The sequence below is a fragment of the Nothobranchius furzeri genome, chromosome 8 (assembly GCF_043380555.1).
Source record: "Nothobranchius furzeri strain GRZ-AD chromosome 8, NfurGRZ-RIMD1, whole genome shotgun sequence".
Lineage (NCBI taxonomy): Eukaryota > Metazoa > Chordata > Actinopteri > Cyprinodontiformes > Nothobranchiidae > Nothobranchius > Nothobranchius furzeri.
Genome location: NC_091748.1, coordinates 67,702,101 through 67,722,381, shown reverse-complemented (window position 1 = coordinate 67,722,381; position 20,281 = coordinate 67,702,101). Strand labels below are relative to the sequence as shown.

At 41.4% G+C, this 20,281-nt stretch overlaps 1 protein-coding gene across 1 annotated transcript in view; it reads right to left on the bottom strand.

Annotated features, from left to right (window-relative positions):
• anos1b (anosmin 1b) overlaps positions 1-20,023 on the bottom strand; it is an 86,289-nt gene extending 66,266 nt beyond the window's left edge. Inside the window, exon 1 of the mRNA XM_015970958.3 lies at positions 19,625-20,023. Within this exon, the coding sequence (XP_015826444.3) occupies positions 19,625-19,801 (177 nt within the window). The 5' untranslated portion in view covers positions 19,802-20,023. The remainder of the gene's footprint in view (positions 1-19,624) is intronic.
• Between the last annotated feature and the right edge of the window lie 258 nt (positions 20,024-20,281).

The following is a 20,281-nucleotide window of genomic DNA, read 5'->3' as shown; positions in this document are numbered from 1 at the left end:
GATGATGTTTCTATATTGAGCTGCAATTTGTCAACAAATAAGCAAAATTTCCTAAATTTTAATAGAAACCAAATTATCACATTGTTGTGCAGGATTACTATATGTCAAAATTAGATTTAAAAAAAATTACAAATAGCAGGGACAAGAATAACAAAAATTCAAAATGGTTTTGATTTAGAACTTTTACTATTTTGCAGGGGTGTAATTGTCATTTACTTGCATCACCGTAATTAAGTACAGTTTGCAATTTAAAATGTTTAACCTTTAGTAGGTTTTAGGGCTGGTTGATGAATAAAAGCATATTAATTTAAAAAAATCTAATCGATCGATAGATAATTATTTCAAAATTTTAAAACCGTGGAAGAGAATATATATTGAATTGCATCCCTGGCCATTTTATGCTATTTCTTTAAGCGACAGTCTGTAGTTTTCTGCCACTAGGGGGCAGTACGTACCTAAATCATAACAAACAAGCTACATTTTTGTGTTCCGTGATGAGCCTACCAATGAATAGCCGTAAAGGCCACCAAAAAAAGCACTGGGAGTGTTGCAGCACAATTTTTTTACGGGCTAACTACCTTGTCAGATCGTTCAACCTCCTGCAAAATGACAACAGGCACATCGGACTCCCTTTCATCAGTCAGCAGTAGAGAAATGCCATATTTCACATTCAGTATCTTTTAAAGCGGCATTCAGTATGTTCATAGAGCTCCTCATTTAGCTTCATGTTTGTGTTTCAATCTTTATTGAAATAATTTTTTAAACTTCCTGTAGAACGCAAGGAGATCGTGACGTAACAGTTTTTTTTATTTTTATATAACTTTATTAACAAACAAAGCTTACAGGCAGATGTAACTGCTGGTTGTTGGAACTGTGAGCTGCACAAAAACAGGCATAGTTGCTCCAATGACTGGATTCAAATTGGGTTTTGGAGTTAGAAACCTACTCAATATGGCGGTGAAGCAGTTACTCTCCAGCAGCCAATGATGTCTATGGTACGGCTTATGTACAGAGAAACATGCTGTCTAAAGCCTGGTTCATGCTTCTCCGTCAGCTCCGCAAGGGACAGACACGCACGGATTGACGGAAGTGTTTTGCTCTCATACTTCTCCGTCTCCTGGAGAGTGTTGCAAAGCAATTCCTCGGCAGGACAACAGAGGGCGTAGCGCTGTTCTGTGGTATCCTGTCATGTATCGGTCCAAGATAATGTGTTTATATTGTATTTTTTGTGTATATAAGAGACTTTTAACACGGACATATTTGTCTCTCATTCTCCTCCACCTCCATGTGCTCGCCACCTCTAAACCCACGTTTCCTGTCATTTCCGTCCACAAATAAAACGCTTGCTGCGCATCTTCTCTCTCCTCCAGTCACGGGGGAACTAAAAGTTCATGTTTTTAGAGTTTTTTCGCAAGGTATTCTTCAAGCTGCTCCGTGTCTGCTGCTTGTTATCCTCGGCTCTCTTTATGTTTTTGAGGGTGCAATGGCGGCGCTGTAAACAACAGCGGCATCCTGACCAATCACAAGCTTGCGTTGTCTGTCTCGACTGACGGCTGTTTAGAAAAGAGAGCTTTACTCCGTCCGTCCTTGCGGAGCTCTCCGGCAGGCACGCAAGGACGTCGCGTGTCTCCGCACTGACGCAGACGGAGAAGCATGAATCAGGCTTAAGGCTACGTTCACACGGCAGGTCTTAAAAATCCATTCAGAATTTTTGAGTAAATTTAATGTTTTGTGTGGTTGTTCACATTATAACTGAAATACAACAGCAAACACTCTCCTGCGTTAACGTTAAAAGTACAGAAGAGAACAAGAACTCACACACTAGGAGCTCTGTGGAGTCTGAACTGAGAGGTGGAGCTGTGATCCCAAGAGCTTCACTGACAGACTTCATCCACAATTCCAGGATCACACCTGTCAAGTCTCCTGTTTTGAGCTGGAAACTATTTTTAAAACTAAACTATTTTACTCCTTATTCTCACAGTCGTCCCATGTTAGTATTTTCCCTCACTTAAGCCGCTTTCACATCTGGGTCGGCATGGATGCGTTCGGAACCAAATGTTTTGTTCGCATATGGCTCACATGTGTGTATTTCGTTCTAAGGAGACTTTTTTTTCCAGACTACTTCCCTCGGAGGTCCGGCTGGTGCCGAGCAGACACTATGGACTGATTGGCAGCTGAAACTCACACCTACCGCCTCCTATTGGGGAGTTGGATCAAACACCGGGGGGTTTCCGCATATGCGATTACTTTTCATCCTGGTTGCTGTTTAGCCCACATGAAGCACTGAGCTGCTGTCACCCGCTCCGCAGCAGAGGAGGACAGCAGTGTGTGTGTGTGTAGCAGCGGTTATAAGGACACGTCTGCAGCGGAGGACACTACAGCGCTGAAGTAGGAAGGATTAGAGGAGAGCAGATTATTAGAGAAGCGCAGTGTGTGTTGGTGCAGCGGTTTGATGAGGAATTATTGTTTAGCATAGGCGGACACCGCAGACTTCTTCCGCGCGTCTTTACCGCCGCCCACATGCTCGGGGATTTCCGCATTCCTGAGAAGTCCTGGGAATCACATGTGAACAAGAAACCACCCGTTCTATTCCGAACTCACGTGGCTGAGCCCCGACCATAGCAAAGCATCAAAAAAACGGAACCAGAAAAACTTTTAGCGCTGAACTCACCTTCAAAATTAAATGTTAACCCTAACGTTTACAGTTGAAGCCATTACAACATGTTTGAGGTAATTTGGCCACTCCGGCTCTCTGTAGTGGTTTCCCAATTACACGAGGGAGGGAGGGGTAAACAGAACTCCGTTGGTAACCACAGTGAACAGGCTTGATGAAACATGAACGAATATCCCCAAATAATTAAAAACCATGAAGCCAAATGCAAAGTTTAGGGCAGAACATTGACCCAGAGGTTTTCTGATTGAGCAGATTTGTGAGAATACATGAAATGACCGCTTACAGACGGAGCAAGCTAGTTGCTAGCTTATGTGGCTTGACTAGTCATATCAATACAAAGTCATCTTGTTTCTCGTTTAAAATTATATTTATAATTTTAAAATATCTATATATTGCCCAGCCCTAGCTGTAGCCTATACTACACTGCTTACATTATTTCAGAATTTAATTTCACTATGTAAAAAAAAAAATACAGTCAATTGCAGAAAGCCTCTTTCTAAGATGAATAATAAAGCATCATTGGAATAATTTAATTTCAAACCACTGAATAGACCAATGCAGATGTCAAATATTTACATTTCTACACTTAACTTACCTTGACATTTCTTGATGAACTGTAGACCGAGGGATAGTCTGTTAAGGTGTTGTCGCTGGTGTTGTGCGCTGTGGCACAGTTGGTGTTTGTTGCGGGCCCTCTGCTTGTAGATGAGCATTCAGTAAATCCATAAGGTTTCTCGTAACTTCTCGGATGGAACCAGTCTAAAGAAATACAACAAAAAACACAGAAAAAGTTGTATTTGGTTATACAGCAAATGGGAAACACCTACAAATTGAAAAAAATTGTAATTGGCTTGCACATTTATTGAAATTTATCAAGTCCAAGGCCTACAAAGCACTTTACACAACAGCCACACCCTTTTCACATGCTTACAGTGGTGATAAGCCAGATAGTAGCTACAGCTGCCCTGGGGCACACTGACAGAGGCGGGCCTGCTGAACACTGGCACCACCGGTCCCTCCGACCACCAACAGCAGGCAAAGTTGGTTAAGTGTCTTGCCCAAGGACACAACAGCAGCACTCTCTGGTTGGAGCTGGGATGGAACCTGCTGTTTATCTGGCCCTGACCCACGCCTGTTCCCTGACCATGCACCAACCTGCTTCCCTGGATTACCATGAGAATTTCAGGACTAAACTTTTAATAAAGCTTTTACACATTTTCTTATTTTCTGGTGTCATTACAGGTCCTCCACCTCAGCCATTACATTCATTTTCCTCTACATCTTCTGTGGTTTAACATGCAACAGTGAATTGTGCTGCATCATGGTACCACAGACTGTGTAATACAACATTTCGCGCATTTCACAGAAAACAAATGTTAGTTCGCTTACACCAGAAATACAACCTTACTCATTGCTGAGACTTAGAAACAGAAACTGTTTTTGTTTTGTTACTGCTTATGTAACCCCAGACTCAGTATTAGTAAGTTAGGCTCATTATGTTTAAAGACCAGCGGCTAGGTTTGACAGGATTACAAAAAGAAATAATGCAAGTGCAAAATGAAATGGAAGGAGGCAGGAATTGAGCAAAAATAGAAATTGTTATTTTGTTGGGGAAATTACTACTGGATTACACTCACTTAACATAGCATTAATATTTTCAGAAACATACAAACAGATTGAAAGCTAGCTGACGCGCCAGTCAGGGCAGGTGTTGTGTCAAAATGTGTTTCCCTATCAAAAACGGTTTTCTCCTACGGCTTTGGTCAAAATTTTCCATCGTTCAATTATAACGAGTTCCACTTTTTAATAACATTCTCTTACTTTGATGACCCATCTTGTTCATTACAGCGCGAGAAAAACATTGGGATATATTTATGTCGATGGATGAAACACATTTTGATAGTTAGCAGTTAGATGAGGAAACAATGTTCATGGAGTAAACGCTAACGAATAACTACTGTAATGTCCAAAGAGCTAACTATTAAAAACAAAGGTGGGAATACTAAACAAAAAACATCTACACTAGGTCCAGAGCTAGCATTGGGGACGAGTGATATGTTAGGGTAAAACTCAAATCTGCTGAGGCCATTTTATGAAAGTTGTAGCTATAGTGAATAACCTAATCCACCTAGCTATGTGCCCCTGTTGCAATATTAAATGCGAGGAGTCGTAAAAAGTAGCATAACAAAACAATTGTATGGAATAAACTGCAGCTAGTAGCCTTGAAAAATAACTTACTTGAGCGTCTTGTTGGTTCTGGTCCATTTTGCTGGTGCAGGTGAAACTCTCGCTCCAGATCAGAGCGGGTATTAGCCAGGCTGTTAGTGCGCAGATGCGGCAGCCACACAGGAAAATCCACAGAGCGCAAAACGAGCGCACCCCAAAGAGGTTTGTTCCCGCCCAGTCCCACAAGTCTTTCTATTGGCTGAGCGGTTGCTAGGAGATTGTACTTCTAAGTTTTGAGCGAGAGCAGACAAGATCCGTGAGAGCAGGGGACAGACTTGTGGGAGGAGTTTTGATCCGTGTAGAGAAAAAGTTGTCACATGAGAAGACAATACCAGTGTAAGAAGGTTAAATCTGAGCGCAAAAACAAAGATTTGAAGGAGAACAGAGTGAATTTGAAAGAGAGCAGACATTTTGAGCGCAAGCATTACAAGTTTTGAGAGCAATAATATAAAATAGTATTCTGAAATTAAAAAGATGGTCTCTTGATATGAAATTCTGCTCTCAAATTGAAAGTTCAACTGCTCAGTTTCTGGCACTTTAATTCTTCCACGCCTCCAGAGTGCCAAAACTCCCAACAGCCGAGCGAGCAGAATCAGAAACCGAGCGCGCAGAAAGGCTGCCACACGTGCAGTGAGGCTGCCGCACCGAGCACGCAGTGAGGCTGCCGCGCGCATGTTTTCCTCTGCCGTGTGCTCGTTGGCCAACGAGGTTTGTCACTTGTGCACATCCTTGTGCGCTCACAGACACAGTTTGCTCCCTCTCAGTGTACAAATGACCTCCTCGCCATGTATATTTTCACTCATGAGGTTCTAACCTCCACGCGCGAGTCCCGTTCGCACGCGCGATGTGCACAATACGCGTGCACGGGTTTTGGCTACGCTTGCACGGGTTTTGGCGGAAATCTGACACCATATCAGTCCATCTACCTGTCTGGTCTCCCACCATTCCTCCCCTTCGCTCATCTTTATGCCTGACTGGGTTTGTCTATCTGCTTCCATCTCCACGTCTGTCCCCCGTGCAACCTGACCGAGCCGTAGTCTTTTTGTCAGAGTGTAACTGACCTCAGGACTGATAAGAGTTACCTACCGCAGAATAGTGCACACACACACACACACACACACACATATTCACACACAGATCATTCAACTTTGCACTAGCCTTCTTCTCAGTCTTTAAACTTAAATCAGCTCACCACCACAAGTATGTCTCATCTAATCTGCTGCATCCCAAAAAAAATAGATCCAACTCCAAAAGCAAAGTTGGGATTTTTTGTTTCTTTTTCTTAGCAGTTTACATCAAGGAGGAATTTGGGACCATGACAACATATACACATGTGCACTCTCTCGCACACAAAAGCGCTATAATTACACTATTACACCATACACAGGAAAGTAGTGGAAAACCCAGAGACGCAGCAGAAAGAGGTGTAAATAGAAAACTGGTGATTCACATTCTAGTGGCTACACACACACACACACACACTGATGGAGAGAAGGAGCCAAAAGCACAGGGCTCACCCACATGAAGCCAGAGGAAGCTATGTGTGTGTTTTTATCTTACTGTGTGGGTGACAAGAGGAGGACAAAGCTGTTTGGCCTCACTGATGTTGCTGTGGTTGAATCTGCCATCAAATGGGATTTGTTTTTTATTCTTTATTTTTATTCAAACACACATCTATCCCACACATCAGTCACTCTGTGTGTTCTGTAAGCTGCTCTATAAAAGGGAATGAAATCCTCCAGGATGTGGCTAGAAGGACTCTTTACAAATATACACAGAGACTTGTCTGCCTCTCGGAAACCTAAAATGAGATTCTGAGTCACTAATTTCCCTTAATGTCGCTGCCCTTTGATTAAATGTACCAAATTACCATTTTACGCTGTGATGAAATCAATACAGTGGTGTATCTTTGATGCATACCATATGTGATGCTGCAGAGTAATCAAGACAGGTGAGCAGAGAATTGTGCAGACTCAAGCAGTGCCTTTGCTAAAAATAAATCACATAGCATGGTCTTTGCATGATAGTTAAATTATTATGCTCTAAATAATTTTCTTAAAGAGGAAGTTCACTGAGAAATGTATAATACTTGTTCTTTTTGAAATATGATCAGTCACTGAGTTTCACAAGCAGGCTGAACATGACAATAGTCTTCTACCCAATTTCCTGCATTAGCTGCCGACACAAAGTAGGCAGAGAAACGCTTGGGTCAGAAAAAGCCGCACAGATCTACATCAAACTGTAAATTAGCATTCATGGACTCACCCATCTTGATTCACGACGGGGGAGGATGTTGTTGATATAGCTTCCAGGAGAGAGCAGAGCACCTCTTGGCTAGTTTAAAGCTAACCATTAGCATTAGCAACTCCAAAACATGGCAAAACTCCTTCAGGCTTGTGTTGTTTGTGGAGTTAAAACATCAGCTTTGCAGAGCAAAATCGGTGGTAGTCGTGTTGCTGTTAGCCAATCAGAGTCAAGATGTTCACATATCATGAAAATGAATTGGTATGACTCCAAATTGTGCCGTTTTCTACCCCCCTCTTGTCCAGATCACTTCTAACAAAATAGGTTTCTTCTTATAAAGACAAGAATATTAGAGAAACAATCCTTCTTTGCCTGACAGACAAGGAAAGATTGTTTCACTAAGAAACTTGTCTGTTTAAGAAGAAACCTACTTTAGTTTGTTTTTACCAACGCATGAACTTCATTAATACATGGTTCACTTCTACTTCCTAAAACAGGAGCGCCAGAGGTCTTCTCCACTAAGAACTACTCACAAGGCATTAGTTGATGACAGCAGATGTATTGATATAACGAGTGTAGGCCCTCTTTAAATGACTGCACACTATGCCTTCCAACTAGAACGTTCTAGTTTTGACTCCACCGACAGATCCAGTATCACATGCTGTTTTCAATTTTCAAGATGGAATTTAATAGGAAAAGTCAGTCCTGATGCTACTACAATACATCCAGTGTTATCGCAAGATCTCATTGTTCCGTCAGAATGAAGGCGGTGAAAACTGCTGCCACCTAGCGGTCGGAGTTGCACCACGCACAAAAATGTTGATGTTCGCATGTAAATTCTCAATCAAAAATTCCATACACTAATTTTAAATACGGAACCAGTATCATATCACAAAATACTGAGATATTTCAGTGCATCAATATTTCCTTACACTGCCAGTCTGCAGCCTAAAAACCTGTAGGATTGTTTTGTAAAGGCTATGAGAGAAGATCTCATTTTTATTTCCTTCTAATAGGAGTCCATCTGTGGGGACTTTTAGAATATGTTGGCCCAAATTGTTGTGTGATGAAAGGTTTTAACTAGTTTGCACATGTGGACGTAAACCATGAGTTGGGACTCAAAAGATCTTTATTTCAGAATCTGACTGAAAAAAAGGAGAAAAACAATTAGAATCCGTTTCCTAAAAATTATTTCAGTCTGTTGATTGAGGACATCTTAAATAAATAATTGATGTTTCCTGAACTGTTTATCACTCCAGATGTGTGATTTTTATGGCTAATGGACAAAGTGTTCGAGAACAGCATTCACATGTAGTTTTGCCAGTTTGTTGTGCTGCCCAGTACAAAGCAATGTGTGCAGCCGTTCAGTTCTCTCAAAAGTACAGAGACAAATATCGTCCAGTTCATAATCTGAAGATGTTCATTTAACAATGCATTAAATTTGATTTTGGTTTGATATGTGGGCTTAGCTGTGCTGGCTGGCTACCCCTGGGACCTGGACTCTGATGGACGGGTCAAGTAGTGGAAGCTTCGCTTGACAAATAACTGAAATGGTTCATGAAAAAAACTTTTATTTTTCATTGTAAAACCAAGCAACTCTTTGCTGGATGCTTAAAAGTTGGAGTTTTTGCTCCAGAAACCACACTATTTGTTAAAATAACTACATTTAAATGTTTATTTTAGAAAGTAAATGTCTGTGTGACAGAGATAAGCTATTTGCCTAGAAATCTAGATGGACAGTAGCAGAAACAAAAGGGTTTTTCTCTGCGTGTCTATTTAGCCACACTCCATTGGGACCTCCACAGCCCTGACCAGTCTGGTGGCGTGCCAATCAAAGCACTTTGGTGGGTGGGATGATGTGACGGAGTGGAACAACCAAGATTCAATTCAATTCAAGTTTATTTATATAACGCCAAATCACGACAAGAGTCGTCTCAAGGCACTTCCCACAGCCAATCAGAAAAAAAAAATTTCCTATATAAGGAACCCAGCAAATTGCATCATTTTACAGCAATCCTCATACTAAGCAAGCATTTAGCGACAATGGAGAGGAAAACTCCCTGTTAACAGGAAGAAACCTCCAAAGGATCCTGGCTCAGCATAAGCAGTCATCTGCCATGACTCACTGGGGATCAAGAAGACAGAGCAGACACGCGCAGACACCAACCCCCCCCCCCCCCCCCCCCCCCCCCAACACACACACAACATATATACCAAGTAGTGTTTACATTCGTAAATATTCTATTTGGTGAGAGATAAACTTTATTGTATTTATCCTAGTGAATCTATAATTAAACAGGTAAACTAGTAGTAGCACATCCAACGTCAAGGAAAGTAAAATGTTATTATTATGAGAGGGAGAATGTTTAAGTGGTTAGCAACAGTGTTCAAGCCGATGGCCCTCACCATGAGGGCACCACAGCTCAGCAGAACATCATTGTAGCTTCTTCTGGGGAGAAAAACACTTAGAGAAAAAATAAAGTTAACACCTGAAATAGCAGAAAATAATACAGTTAAAGAGCAAATTGTAGAAGAAAGTCGAGTGTGGAAAGTGGTCAGTATGTCCTCCAGCAGTCTAAGCCTATAGAAGCATAACTACAGAGATAACTCTAGATAACCTAGCCTTTTAGATGGAAGCATGTTGGAGGCAGGGAAAGGGACAGCCGTCTTTACCGACTGTACACTCCACCTCCCTCTACTCCCCCACTTGTCCGGATCTGGGCTAACATCAGATTTTAACCATAGGCCCTATCAAATAAAAATGTTTTAAGACTAGTCTTAAAAGTAGACAAGGTGTCTGCCTCATGGACTAAAGCTGGGAGCTGGTTCCACAGGAGAGGAGCCTGATAGCTAAAAGATCTGCCTCCCATAATATTTTTAGATATTCTGGGAACCACCAGTAAACCTGCAGTCTGAGAGCGAAGTGCTCGGTTAGGAACGTATGGAACAATCAGATCACTGATGTATGATGGAGCTTGATTATTAAGAGCTTTATTTGTGAGAAGGAGGATCTTAAAATCTATTCTGAATTTAACAGGCAGCCAATGTAGGGAAGCTAAGACAGGAAATATATGATCTCTCTTTTTAATTCTCATCAGAACTCTAGCTGCAGCATTTTGGACAAGCTGAAGACTTTTAACTACATTCTGTGGACTTCCTGAGAGTAATGAATTACAGTAATCCAGTCTTGATGTAATAAATGCATGAACTAGTTTTTCAGCATCACTCCTGGAAAGGATGTTTATAATCTTAGCAATATTCTGAAGGTGGCAAAAGGAAATCCTACAAACTTGATTAACTTGGGATTTGAATAGCATGTCCTGGTCAAAGATAATACCAAGTTTCCTTTACTTTGTTCTCTGAGATTAATTTAATACCATTCAGGTCAGGTGATTGACTAAGCAATTTCCTTTACTGAATTTCAGGTCCAAAGATGAGATATTCAGTCTTGTCTTGATTTAAAAGCAGAAAGTTTAGTCATCCATTTTTTTATGTCTTCAAGACAAGCCTGTAATCTAACTAACCGATTAGGTTAATCAGGGTTAATGGATAGATATAACGGAGTATTGTCAGCATAACAGTGGACGTTTATCCCATGCTGTCTAATGATTTTAACAATTGGGAGCATATATATAGTAAAAAGAATTGGTTGAAGCACTGAACCCTGTGGTACTCCACAAATAACCCTCCCTGGAGTATGAAGATTTGTCATGTACATTTACAAAATGAAATCTATCAAGACAGGTAGGATTTAAATCAGCCTGGCACTGTTCCTTTGATCCCTACAACATGTTCAAGCCTTTCTAAAAGAACATTGTGATCAACTGTGTCAACAGCAGCACTGAGATCTAACAAGACTAGAACAGACACAAGATTCTTATCTGTGGCCATAAGAATATCATTTGTAACTTTCACTAATGCAGTTTCAGTGCTGTGATACTCTCTAAAACCAGACTGAAATTCCTCAAACAGATCATTAGTGTTCCAATGCTCACATACTTGGTTGACCACTATTTTCTCAAGGACTTTGGATAAAAATGGAAGGTTAGATATTGGTCTATAATTCATTGGGTCATCTGGATCCAGAGAAGGTTTAAGTAAACTTTTGATTACAACAACCTTCAAATACTGTGGTACGTATCCATTTACTAAGAATAGATTGATTATATCTAGAATGGGGGCAGTAACCAAAGGAAATGCATCTTTAAATAAGTTGGTTGGGATTGGATCTAAAATACAAGTTGAAGGTTTAGATGAAGCTAATATTTTTGATAACTCTGAAAGCTCAACTGGATGAAAACGGTTCAAAAACAGATGAGGTTCTACAGTTACTTCTGATGCTACCTCACTTACTGAGGAAGAAGAAATCGCATTAGGGAGGACGCTAATAATTTTGTTTCTAAAAGAATTAACTTTACTTGTAAAAAATCCCATGAAGTCATTGCTGCTGAGGGCTAAAGGAATAGATGGTTCAGAGCTATGATTCTGTGTAAGTTTGGCAACTGTACTGAAAAGAAATGTAGGATTATTCATATTCTCCTCAAATAGCGATGAAACATAAGCAGTTCTAGCTTGTCGAAGCTTATTTTTATAAAGCTATTTTTCCAGGATAAGTAGGACTCCTCCTGGTGTGTCGAGCCAAATGCTGTCCTTCAACCGCTGGTTGTCTAGGTGTTCTCTCCAATTTTCTAGAGTGTTGTTTTAAAGTTCGTAAATGAGAATTAAACCAGGGAGAACAACTTCCTGTCCCTAGTTACCTTCTTTTTTAAAAGGGCAACATCATCTAATGCCACACGTAAAGAAGAAGTAACATTATGAACTAAATTATCAATTTGTGAAGGGCTAGAAATGACAATATTGCCCTCTGCTACATTCCTCTAAGATGCTGAAGATAGTAAAGATGGAAGAGTTGATTTAAAAGATGCAACGGCTATAGTGAATTTTGCTTACAAATCTCGAGAACTCAGTTATAAAAAACTCAAAGGTTATCAAAAAGTGGTCCGAGGGGACTGGATTATGTGGAAATATCGTTATTTTCCCCACACTCTATGCCATAAGTCAGCACATGGTTTGGCCGTGGGCACGACATTGTCTCATTGGGGTAGTGGGTGGGTAACAGCACTGAAACTGCAGAGGAGATGTGTTAAACTACGACTCTACTTCCTGGTCTGGACTCTGGGTTGTCATGGAGGACTAATAAAATTGGCCATGTTCCTAGAAAGAAGAGCTGCTCCATCCAAAGAGGGGTGGATGCCGTCTCTTTGCATCAGACCAGGTTTTCTCCAAAAAGTTTTACAATTATCAATGTAGCCCACGTTGTTTTCAGGACACCACCTAGACAACCAGCGGTTGAAGGACAGCATGCGGCTAAACATGTCGTCACTGGTTCGATCAGGCAGGGGGCTAGAGAAAATTACAGAGTCTGACATGGTTTTGGCAAACTTACACAGTGAAGCAACATTAATTTTAGTGACCTCCAATTGGCGTAACTGGGTGTTGTTACCACCAGCGTGAATAACAATCTTACTGTAATTGCGCATATCCTTAGCCAGCAGTTTCAGGCAAGATTTAATGTCGCCCGCTCTGGCCCCAGGTAAACATTTAACTATGGTTTCTGGAGTCTCTAATGCCACGTTTCTGAATGTGGAGCTGCCAATGATCAGAGTCGGCTCGTCAGTGGTTACGTCACTGAGCAGGAAAAATTTGCTAGAAATGTGCACAGGTTGGTGGTGTCCCACGGGCTGGGTTCTATGCTTCCTACGTACCATCACCCAGTGGCATGAGGTCCCGGCTGCTCGGGTTCTGCTGGAGAACCGCTATGGAGGGGTTCTGATCTGGTTAGCCCCATGCTAGCTAAGTAGCTACGGCTATCTACAGGCTTTTCAACAGCGTGGAGCCGGGCCTCCAATTCTGACACCCTCACCTCAGAATCTACAAAAGTGATACATTTATTGCACGTACCATTATCGCTAAAGGAGGCAAAGGAGTAACTAAACATCTGACACAGAGAGCAAGAGATAGGAGACGAACAAGCAGAGGCTGTGTCCGAATCCAGGGGTAGGATGCTTGTGAGTACGGGTCCTCGCCGGTCTAGCAAGGCCTGGTCCTTGCTAGACCGCTAAAACCGGAAGTCAGCGGCTCTGAATTCGGACAGTACAGCCTCGTTTTTATTCCCGCCCCCAGGTCCAGTTGCCTAGCTACCGTGACGGCGGCAAACAGGCTAACAAGCTAGTAGCGACGTTGGAAATGGATCCACAGCAATATTTCACCTTATTTGTGGTTTTTGAGGAGCTGCGACGGCTCAATAAACGTCACCGGCCTTTGTATTTAAAGTTTAAAAATCATTTAGTCCTGTTATCTGCTAGAGTTACAAGTATTATACTCATGATCTCCTTTTTTGCATATATCTGAATGTTAGTGATGTGACAGCCGTCGATTGAGCCAGCCCAGCAAACCCTTTTGATGGACGATGCAGTGGACAGTGAGATGAGGCATCCAGAAGCACCCTCTGCAGACCACTCTGTCTGATGTTCCACTTGCCAACCAGAAACGTTCAGCCACGGATCTCGGTTCCTGCACTCCATCCACCTCAATGATCCATGTTTAGTAGATTTAGCAACACCACCAAAGACTCCCTGCTTTCCAAGTTTACTGTGTATATTTTACTTTTATCTTTACTTTTATTCCTTACAGTGTTCCCTTACAATTTATTTATTATGTTGTTACTTGTTAAAAACTGAATAATAAAACTGTTAATGATCAAAAAAGAGTTATCAATTAATAGAAATTTTATTACATTTAAACAAATAACAAAAACATTCAAACACATATATTGAACCTGAACCAGAAGAAACTAAAAGAAAAAAAACCCATTTCTCTGCCATCCTTTCCATCAATGCTAAAAATCTGTCCATCCTTCTTTCTCTCCTCTCCTCCGCTTCCCTCTGTTGTCTCATGTCCTCCCTGATCAGGTCAAGGAGCTCATCAGCCCTTCTCCTTTTTCTCCCTGATGAGGAGTCCGGCTTCCTTCCACCACTCTCCCTGTCCTCTGTCTCACCCACTGCTGCACTTGGCCCTGGAGTGTCCTCGGGAATGGAAGCAATAAGGACAGGAGGCATAGTGGAAGGCCTCTGTCCCAACACCTCGTCCATGGGGACAAACCAGGGCCAGGTTTCAGCAGTGGGCTTTCCGCTGACTCCCTCTCCTGACCCTGGATACTAGCAGTCCTACAGACAAAGGGAATTAGGATTACAAGGCTTTATTGTCATTTAACAACAGAGAACACTGTGGGCATAATGAAATTACAGATGCTCCTTAAAGGTACTGGTTCTGGATGAGAATAGAGAGGAATAGAAGAACAAAGTCAGATTATAAATCATAGTTGATAAAACATGCAATAAACAATATTTTAATTTATCAACATGGGAGAGGAAAATTGTGTTCTGTGTTTTTTTTCGCCTAAAATGAAATTAAAAACATTAAATCAGTAATGTGGTTTCTTACAAATTAACTTAAATAAACATTAAACTTAGTTTTCGTTATTTTTGGCGTTCGTTACATGATTACATAAGATGCAAGCTCTTTTACGGTGAGTTTTTTCCTATTAGACTGTCATGCAAGTTTACGGTGGGGTGTTAACCTTAAAACAAATGATGAGAAGCTTTATTCGCTAAATAAACACACACACACGGGAATTATGACGGGACCACCATACAAGCTCGTTCTCGCTGATTTCTGCTTAAAATGTACTTATACAAACGAAGAATGTCTATAAACAGAACCGCGTTCAGCTTAGTTTTCTACCGCTATTTTCTTTTAAAAAGCCTGCTGGGATCAAGCTAGTTTACGGTGGGTTTTTCCTATTACACATTCAAGCTGTTTTCGGTGGGGCATGTTTTAGCCTTAAATTACATGAAGAAAAAAACAATTTGCGGTATTAGATCTTATATAAAAACAACCAAAAGTGCCCAAACACGTATTTCATTTTTTTGACTGCTATTTTTTTTTACTAACTTACATTTTAAGCTGTACTGCTGTCCCACTCCGTCCGCCGTTGTTGCGAGTGTCGAGTCCAGCGGCCGGCGCGCAAAGCATGCTGGGATACCCTTGCTCCTGTGAGGATCCATCAGACCCATCCTCGAAATGTGGGTGGAGCGAGGACGCGTTTGAGGACGCGAGAATGAGGATTCTTGGAATTCGGACAGTACTCGTCGCTGCGCTTTGACGTCATCGACCTCAAAATGGGCACTCACAAGCATCCTACCCCTGGATTCGGACACAGCCAGAGACAGAAGTAGCCATAGCCATGCTGAGGCTAAGCTAACTGGACGAGCAACCCGTTGAACACCAAATAAACTGCATGCGAACTCAAATGGTTCTCTAAAAGCTGGGTGGAACAACAGAAAATGTGTGTTTTAGCGTGCTTATGTGCTACAATAACTCAGAGATATTCTAGTACAAAGAAATTTAATCAATTTTAGCGAGCCACAAACACCGAACAGCTACACATAGTGCAACACTGAAAACAGGAAACACCTTACCGCGGACACTACTGAGTCAAAACAAACTTGGATGGCTACGGCTTGTTTGAAACAACGTTGGCATAAACTTTTAACTATTTAGACTTGGGCTTTTCTTTGATTCAAGAGCAGATAGAGGTACTTAAAGGTTCTTTCCAGGGTATTTCTCTTATCCGATGGCACTATCTAGTGGCTGACAAGCATATCACACTCCTTCTGTTTTTTAAGATGGCGACTTCATGTTTCTGTTTATAAATGCGCTTCTGTAGCCGACAAACAGAGCTAAAACCATGGCTAAAACACGTTGTTTTACGAGTATTATTCTAATGTTATGTTGTGTTCTCATATATTTATATTTTAGAGACGTACTTGTCCATGAAAAGTTCATCAACTCTGCATCAGCTGAGGTATTCCTTAAATTTTAAGCAAGTAAGCGGTAGTCTAACGCTATTGGTTAGTTCTGGTCGGCGCTCAGTTTCCTATTGCACAGAGCTCTGCGAAGCAGGGGGCGTTTACACTATTCTCTTCTCCTTGGTCGCTTCTATTGATAACATTTGGTACGTTCACTATCTTCGGTATACTCTTTTGGAAATTGGATAATAGGATTTGACAATTTGGCATCTAGACTTCGGACCGGCATTTTGACTTTGAATTAGGATCTCCCCTTTTTCATAAATATTAATATTCTCGGTTGTCTATCCCCATCCCCTTCTGGGTTGGCGCTTTACGTTATCTCCTTTTTGAATATTGCTCCTTCGGTTTTGTATATAGTATAGTTTTTAGGTTCTTTGTAAATATCCCGTGTTTTGTAATAAAAATCTTTGTTTTTTAAGTGACACAGCACGTTGATTATTATTTCACCCACACATTACTTTTATTACTCCCCTCCTCATCTCTCCTAGAGAGCCGGGGATGTAAGAAGCTATTTCACTGACACCATATTTGGATTTTTTTCGCACCCAGGAAATGCTTTGTATTTCTTAAAACATTAAAGAGACAATGTGTAGTTTTTACCATTAATCTCTGGAAATACCCATCGAAATGTTGTTAAAATGAATTAAACAATGCCCAGTTGTTGAAAAATATTGGTGGCTTTGTAACATATAACCACAAAAGTCAGGTCTAAAATACATGGGATCGGGTCTAAGTCTCTGTTTGATGCCATATTAAATGCCATGATTCCTTCTACGGGAGCCCATGAGGACAAAATGCATTTACTGATTTGCAACAAATGGTTACAAAATTTTCACCATTAATAAATGTTGTCATTTTACACATTTACCTCTTCACTTGCTGCCAGTGATGAAAGGGAGTCTGATATGCTTGTCATTTTGCTGAGGTTTGCACTTCCCAGGGCTTTTTGACCCTAATGGGTATCCGTTGGTAAGGTCTTAATCCAACCAAAAATCCTACTTGCTTGCAATGATTTGGGTAACTACTACCCCCCTATCGCCAAGAAAAATACACACTTCCATTTTTAGTTCTTTTTTTTTTAACACAGAAAAGTTTTTTTTTTTTTACCTTGCTGACAGTTTTGTTTGCCGACTGCAAAACTTCCTCAGAGCTGACGCTGATGGTGGCGTCACTTCCTACTTCGTTTATCCCTCGGGCAGCAGAGGACGTTGTCGCCCTCTGCTGCCCGCTCTCCCCTCACCCGATGATGCAGTCCCATGCACGATCCAATGTGGAAACTCCATCATCTCGGTTCATGGTCCCACATCCACGTCTCCTTATATCTATAGCTTCCCTTATCCATCTTTTGTATTTCTGTTGTTCTGTGTTTATGATCCTTGTGTTGTCCCAGTCCATTATATGGTTTTCTCGCATTGGATCGTGCATGGGACTGCATCATCGGTGAGAGGAGAGCGGGCAGCAGAGGGCGACAACGCCCTCTGCTGCCCGTGGATAAACGCAGTAGGACGTGACACCACCATCAGCGTCCGCTCTGAGGAAGTTTTGCAGCCGGCAAACGAAACTGTTAGCAAGGTAAAAAAAAAGTTTCTGGGTTTAAAAAAAGAAGTAAAAATGGAATTAGAAACTAGACAGCAAGAACTTACCAAAGATGAAAAATACACACTGTCACTTTAAGACTGAGTTTTGAAAATTGAAACAAGGTAAATATTCTCTGTCTTTAGTTTGAGAATGTTTCTCCATAAAATATGCCGTGAAAGTACAAGGTCCGTTTATTAAATCAAAACATGTTGTTTGCTTTTAAAAAACGTAATCCAGTCTGATGATTTATGTCTGGTCTGTTTGCCACCAACCGATTAGCAGGTATGTGTTTCCCTCGCTTGCCTACTACTCTTCACTTCATAAATTTTAAACCAAATGTTCTTCTCACATCTCCACTCTAAGAAACTCTACCATATGCATCTACTCAATGTTACAAAGGCATCCAGGGGCCACCCCTATTATCCGGCACACAGGTGTTTGAGTCTACTCTGGAGGGACAAGGACCAGACCAAAGTTTTACACAAAGCAACACACACACACACTTTCATCCACACACCTCAGAGCCAGTGGGGCCAAACTCTGTGGGTAATGACTTTCCCACCCACTACACAGCATGCACATGTTGAAGCCGTTAACGATAAGTGGTTTTTCAAACTTGGTAACGTCCTAATGTCCCTGTTAATCTGGCATTCCTCACTTCAAAGGGCACAGTGCATGGGCGAACTATTTCTGTGAGATGAGCAATTCTGTGAACTATTAAAAATCATCAAGCAACCATTTTGGGGTGTATCTTTTGCCCAAGTATAGAACTGGGATCTGAGCAACATCAAAATATTTTCGCCCAAACATCCTGATGTAAACTGTGTAGCAAACAGCGAGTGCAGGCTTGGGGTTTCTCTGATTAATAATTTAGGGATTAAGTGCTGCTTGTGATGGGATTATTGCCCAGTGTGCATAATGAAGCACGTTTCGCTGATGCAGCTGATCAAAAATGCACTGTGAAATATGATACAACAAAGTAATGCTTCAGTAAAGACCTTGTAGCATGTTTAGAAAATAAATTATCACAGATAATAGAAAGAAAACCAACACTTTCACATTTACCACATTACAGCATATTACAATTGTTCTTAAATCTGGGGTTGGGACCCCAATGCGACTCACAGAAAACTGAAAAATTAACCCTACATTCTAAAGAATTAAATGTTGAGTTAACGTAATGTGGCAAGGTGGAGAAACGAGGGCCCGGGCGGGATTCGATCCCCAGACTCCCGGGTGAAAGCCACGCGCGCTAACCAGTCAGTGAAGTCAAGTTATGTCAACATGTTCCACTACACCTAGTTGCCTAAAGAGTGATATACATTTACTTTAAACATAAAATTGTCTATTACTCTTTAGAATTAAGCAACTAGGTTTAGTGGAACCAGCTGACATAACTTGGTTAAATAAATTCAACATTTCATTTCTTACAGTGTAATAGAATGTAAATATTTATGTATGGACCAAATACAATATCCATAAATTAATATATAATAGATTGCAGCTGTTTCTGTTCTTATTATGCCCCTTTTTAAGTACAGTTTGTAGTTTACTCACGAATCTGGTTTTATCATTTTATAGGTCAGATGCTAAAGTTTCAAAACCAAAGACGCCAGAATTCATAGAATTCCGTTCAATTTGATTTTTGTGCAAGAAAAAAATACATTAAACGTGTTTTATGTGTTTCGTATTTTTTTTGCATATTCATCTGTTTCTGAACACCATGAGACCTTTATAGGAGTTTATTATTTATTCAGTTCAGTTAGAAACAGTCAGCAACTGACTAAAAAGGATCACCGGAATCGTTTTTACACACGTTAAATTATTTTCTGCAGTTTTTAATAATGATCTATCAAAATAAAACAACTATTAAACAAAGGAGAGTCGTGTGAAATTACTGATCACTTTCCCTTTTACATGGTGGTCATGGAGCTGTTGACTGAGGTGGTTTTTTGTTTTGTTTCTTTACCTGGATGTGTCTGAAGGCGGCTGTTAGCTGGGTCATGTGCAGACTGAGGCACCTGGATGAGCATCTGGCGCTGTTGATTTTGTCCTGAACATCCTCCGGTTCCGGTGAACTCCTGCGCGCAAGTGCCACCACTAACACCGCGCAGAGCAGCACCAAACCGGCCCGAGAAATACACATTACTCCCGCGAGTTTGTTTTCAAAACAACAACAAAGCTACTACGCTAATTAAACTCCGCACTCGTTTCCTCCTCGCGCACGGTTCACTCTGCGTTCTGCTCTCGCGCTCACGACCTGGTGAGTTTATGAACCCAACTGAGCGCGTGAGCTGGGTGTGGAGCGGCTCCTCGCGGACACTCCCACCACCGGTGCTGCACCCACGCGGAGTTCTTACGTACCACTCAGTCTAGCTGATTATCGTCATCACTGGGACTGAAGCATCGCTCCCATCATTTATGCAGCTGCCATGGGCTCATCATCTCCGCCCCCGTCCGCTCCATTTAATCTGTTTACTTGGTATTTTAGGATCAACATCATCAGGCTCTGGACAGGGTCAGAACCATTGGCAGTGGCGCCCCCAAGGGGTGGCCAGCTGGGGTTTGGGCAATCACAGAAAAAATTGTTGGCCACCCCACTAGCCCCCTCATTAAATCACATTCA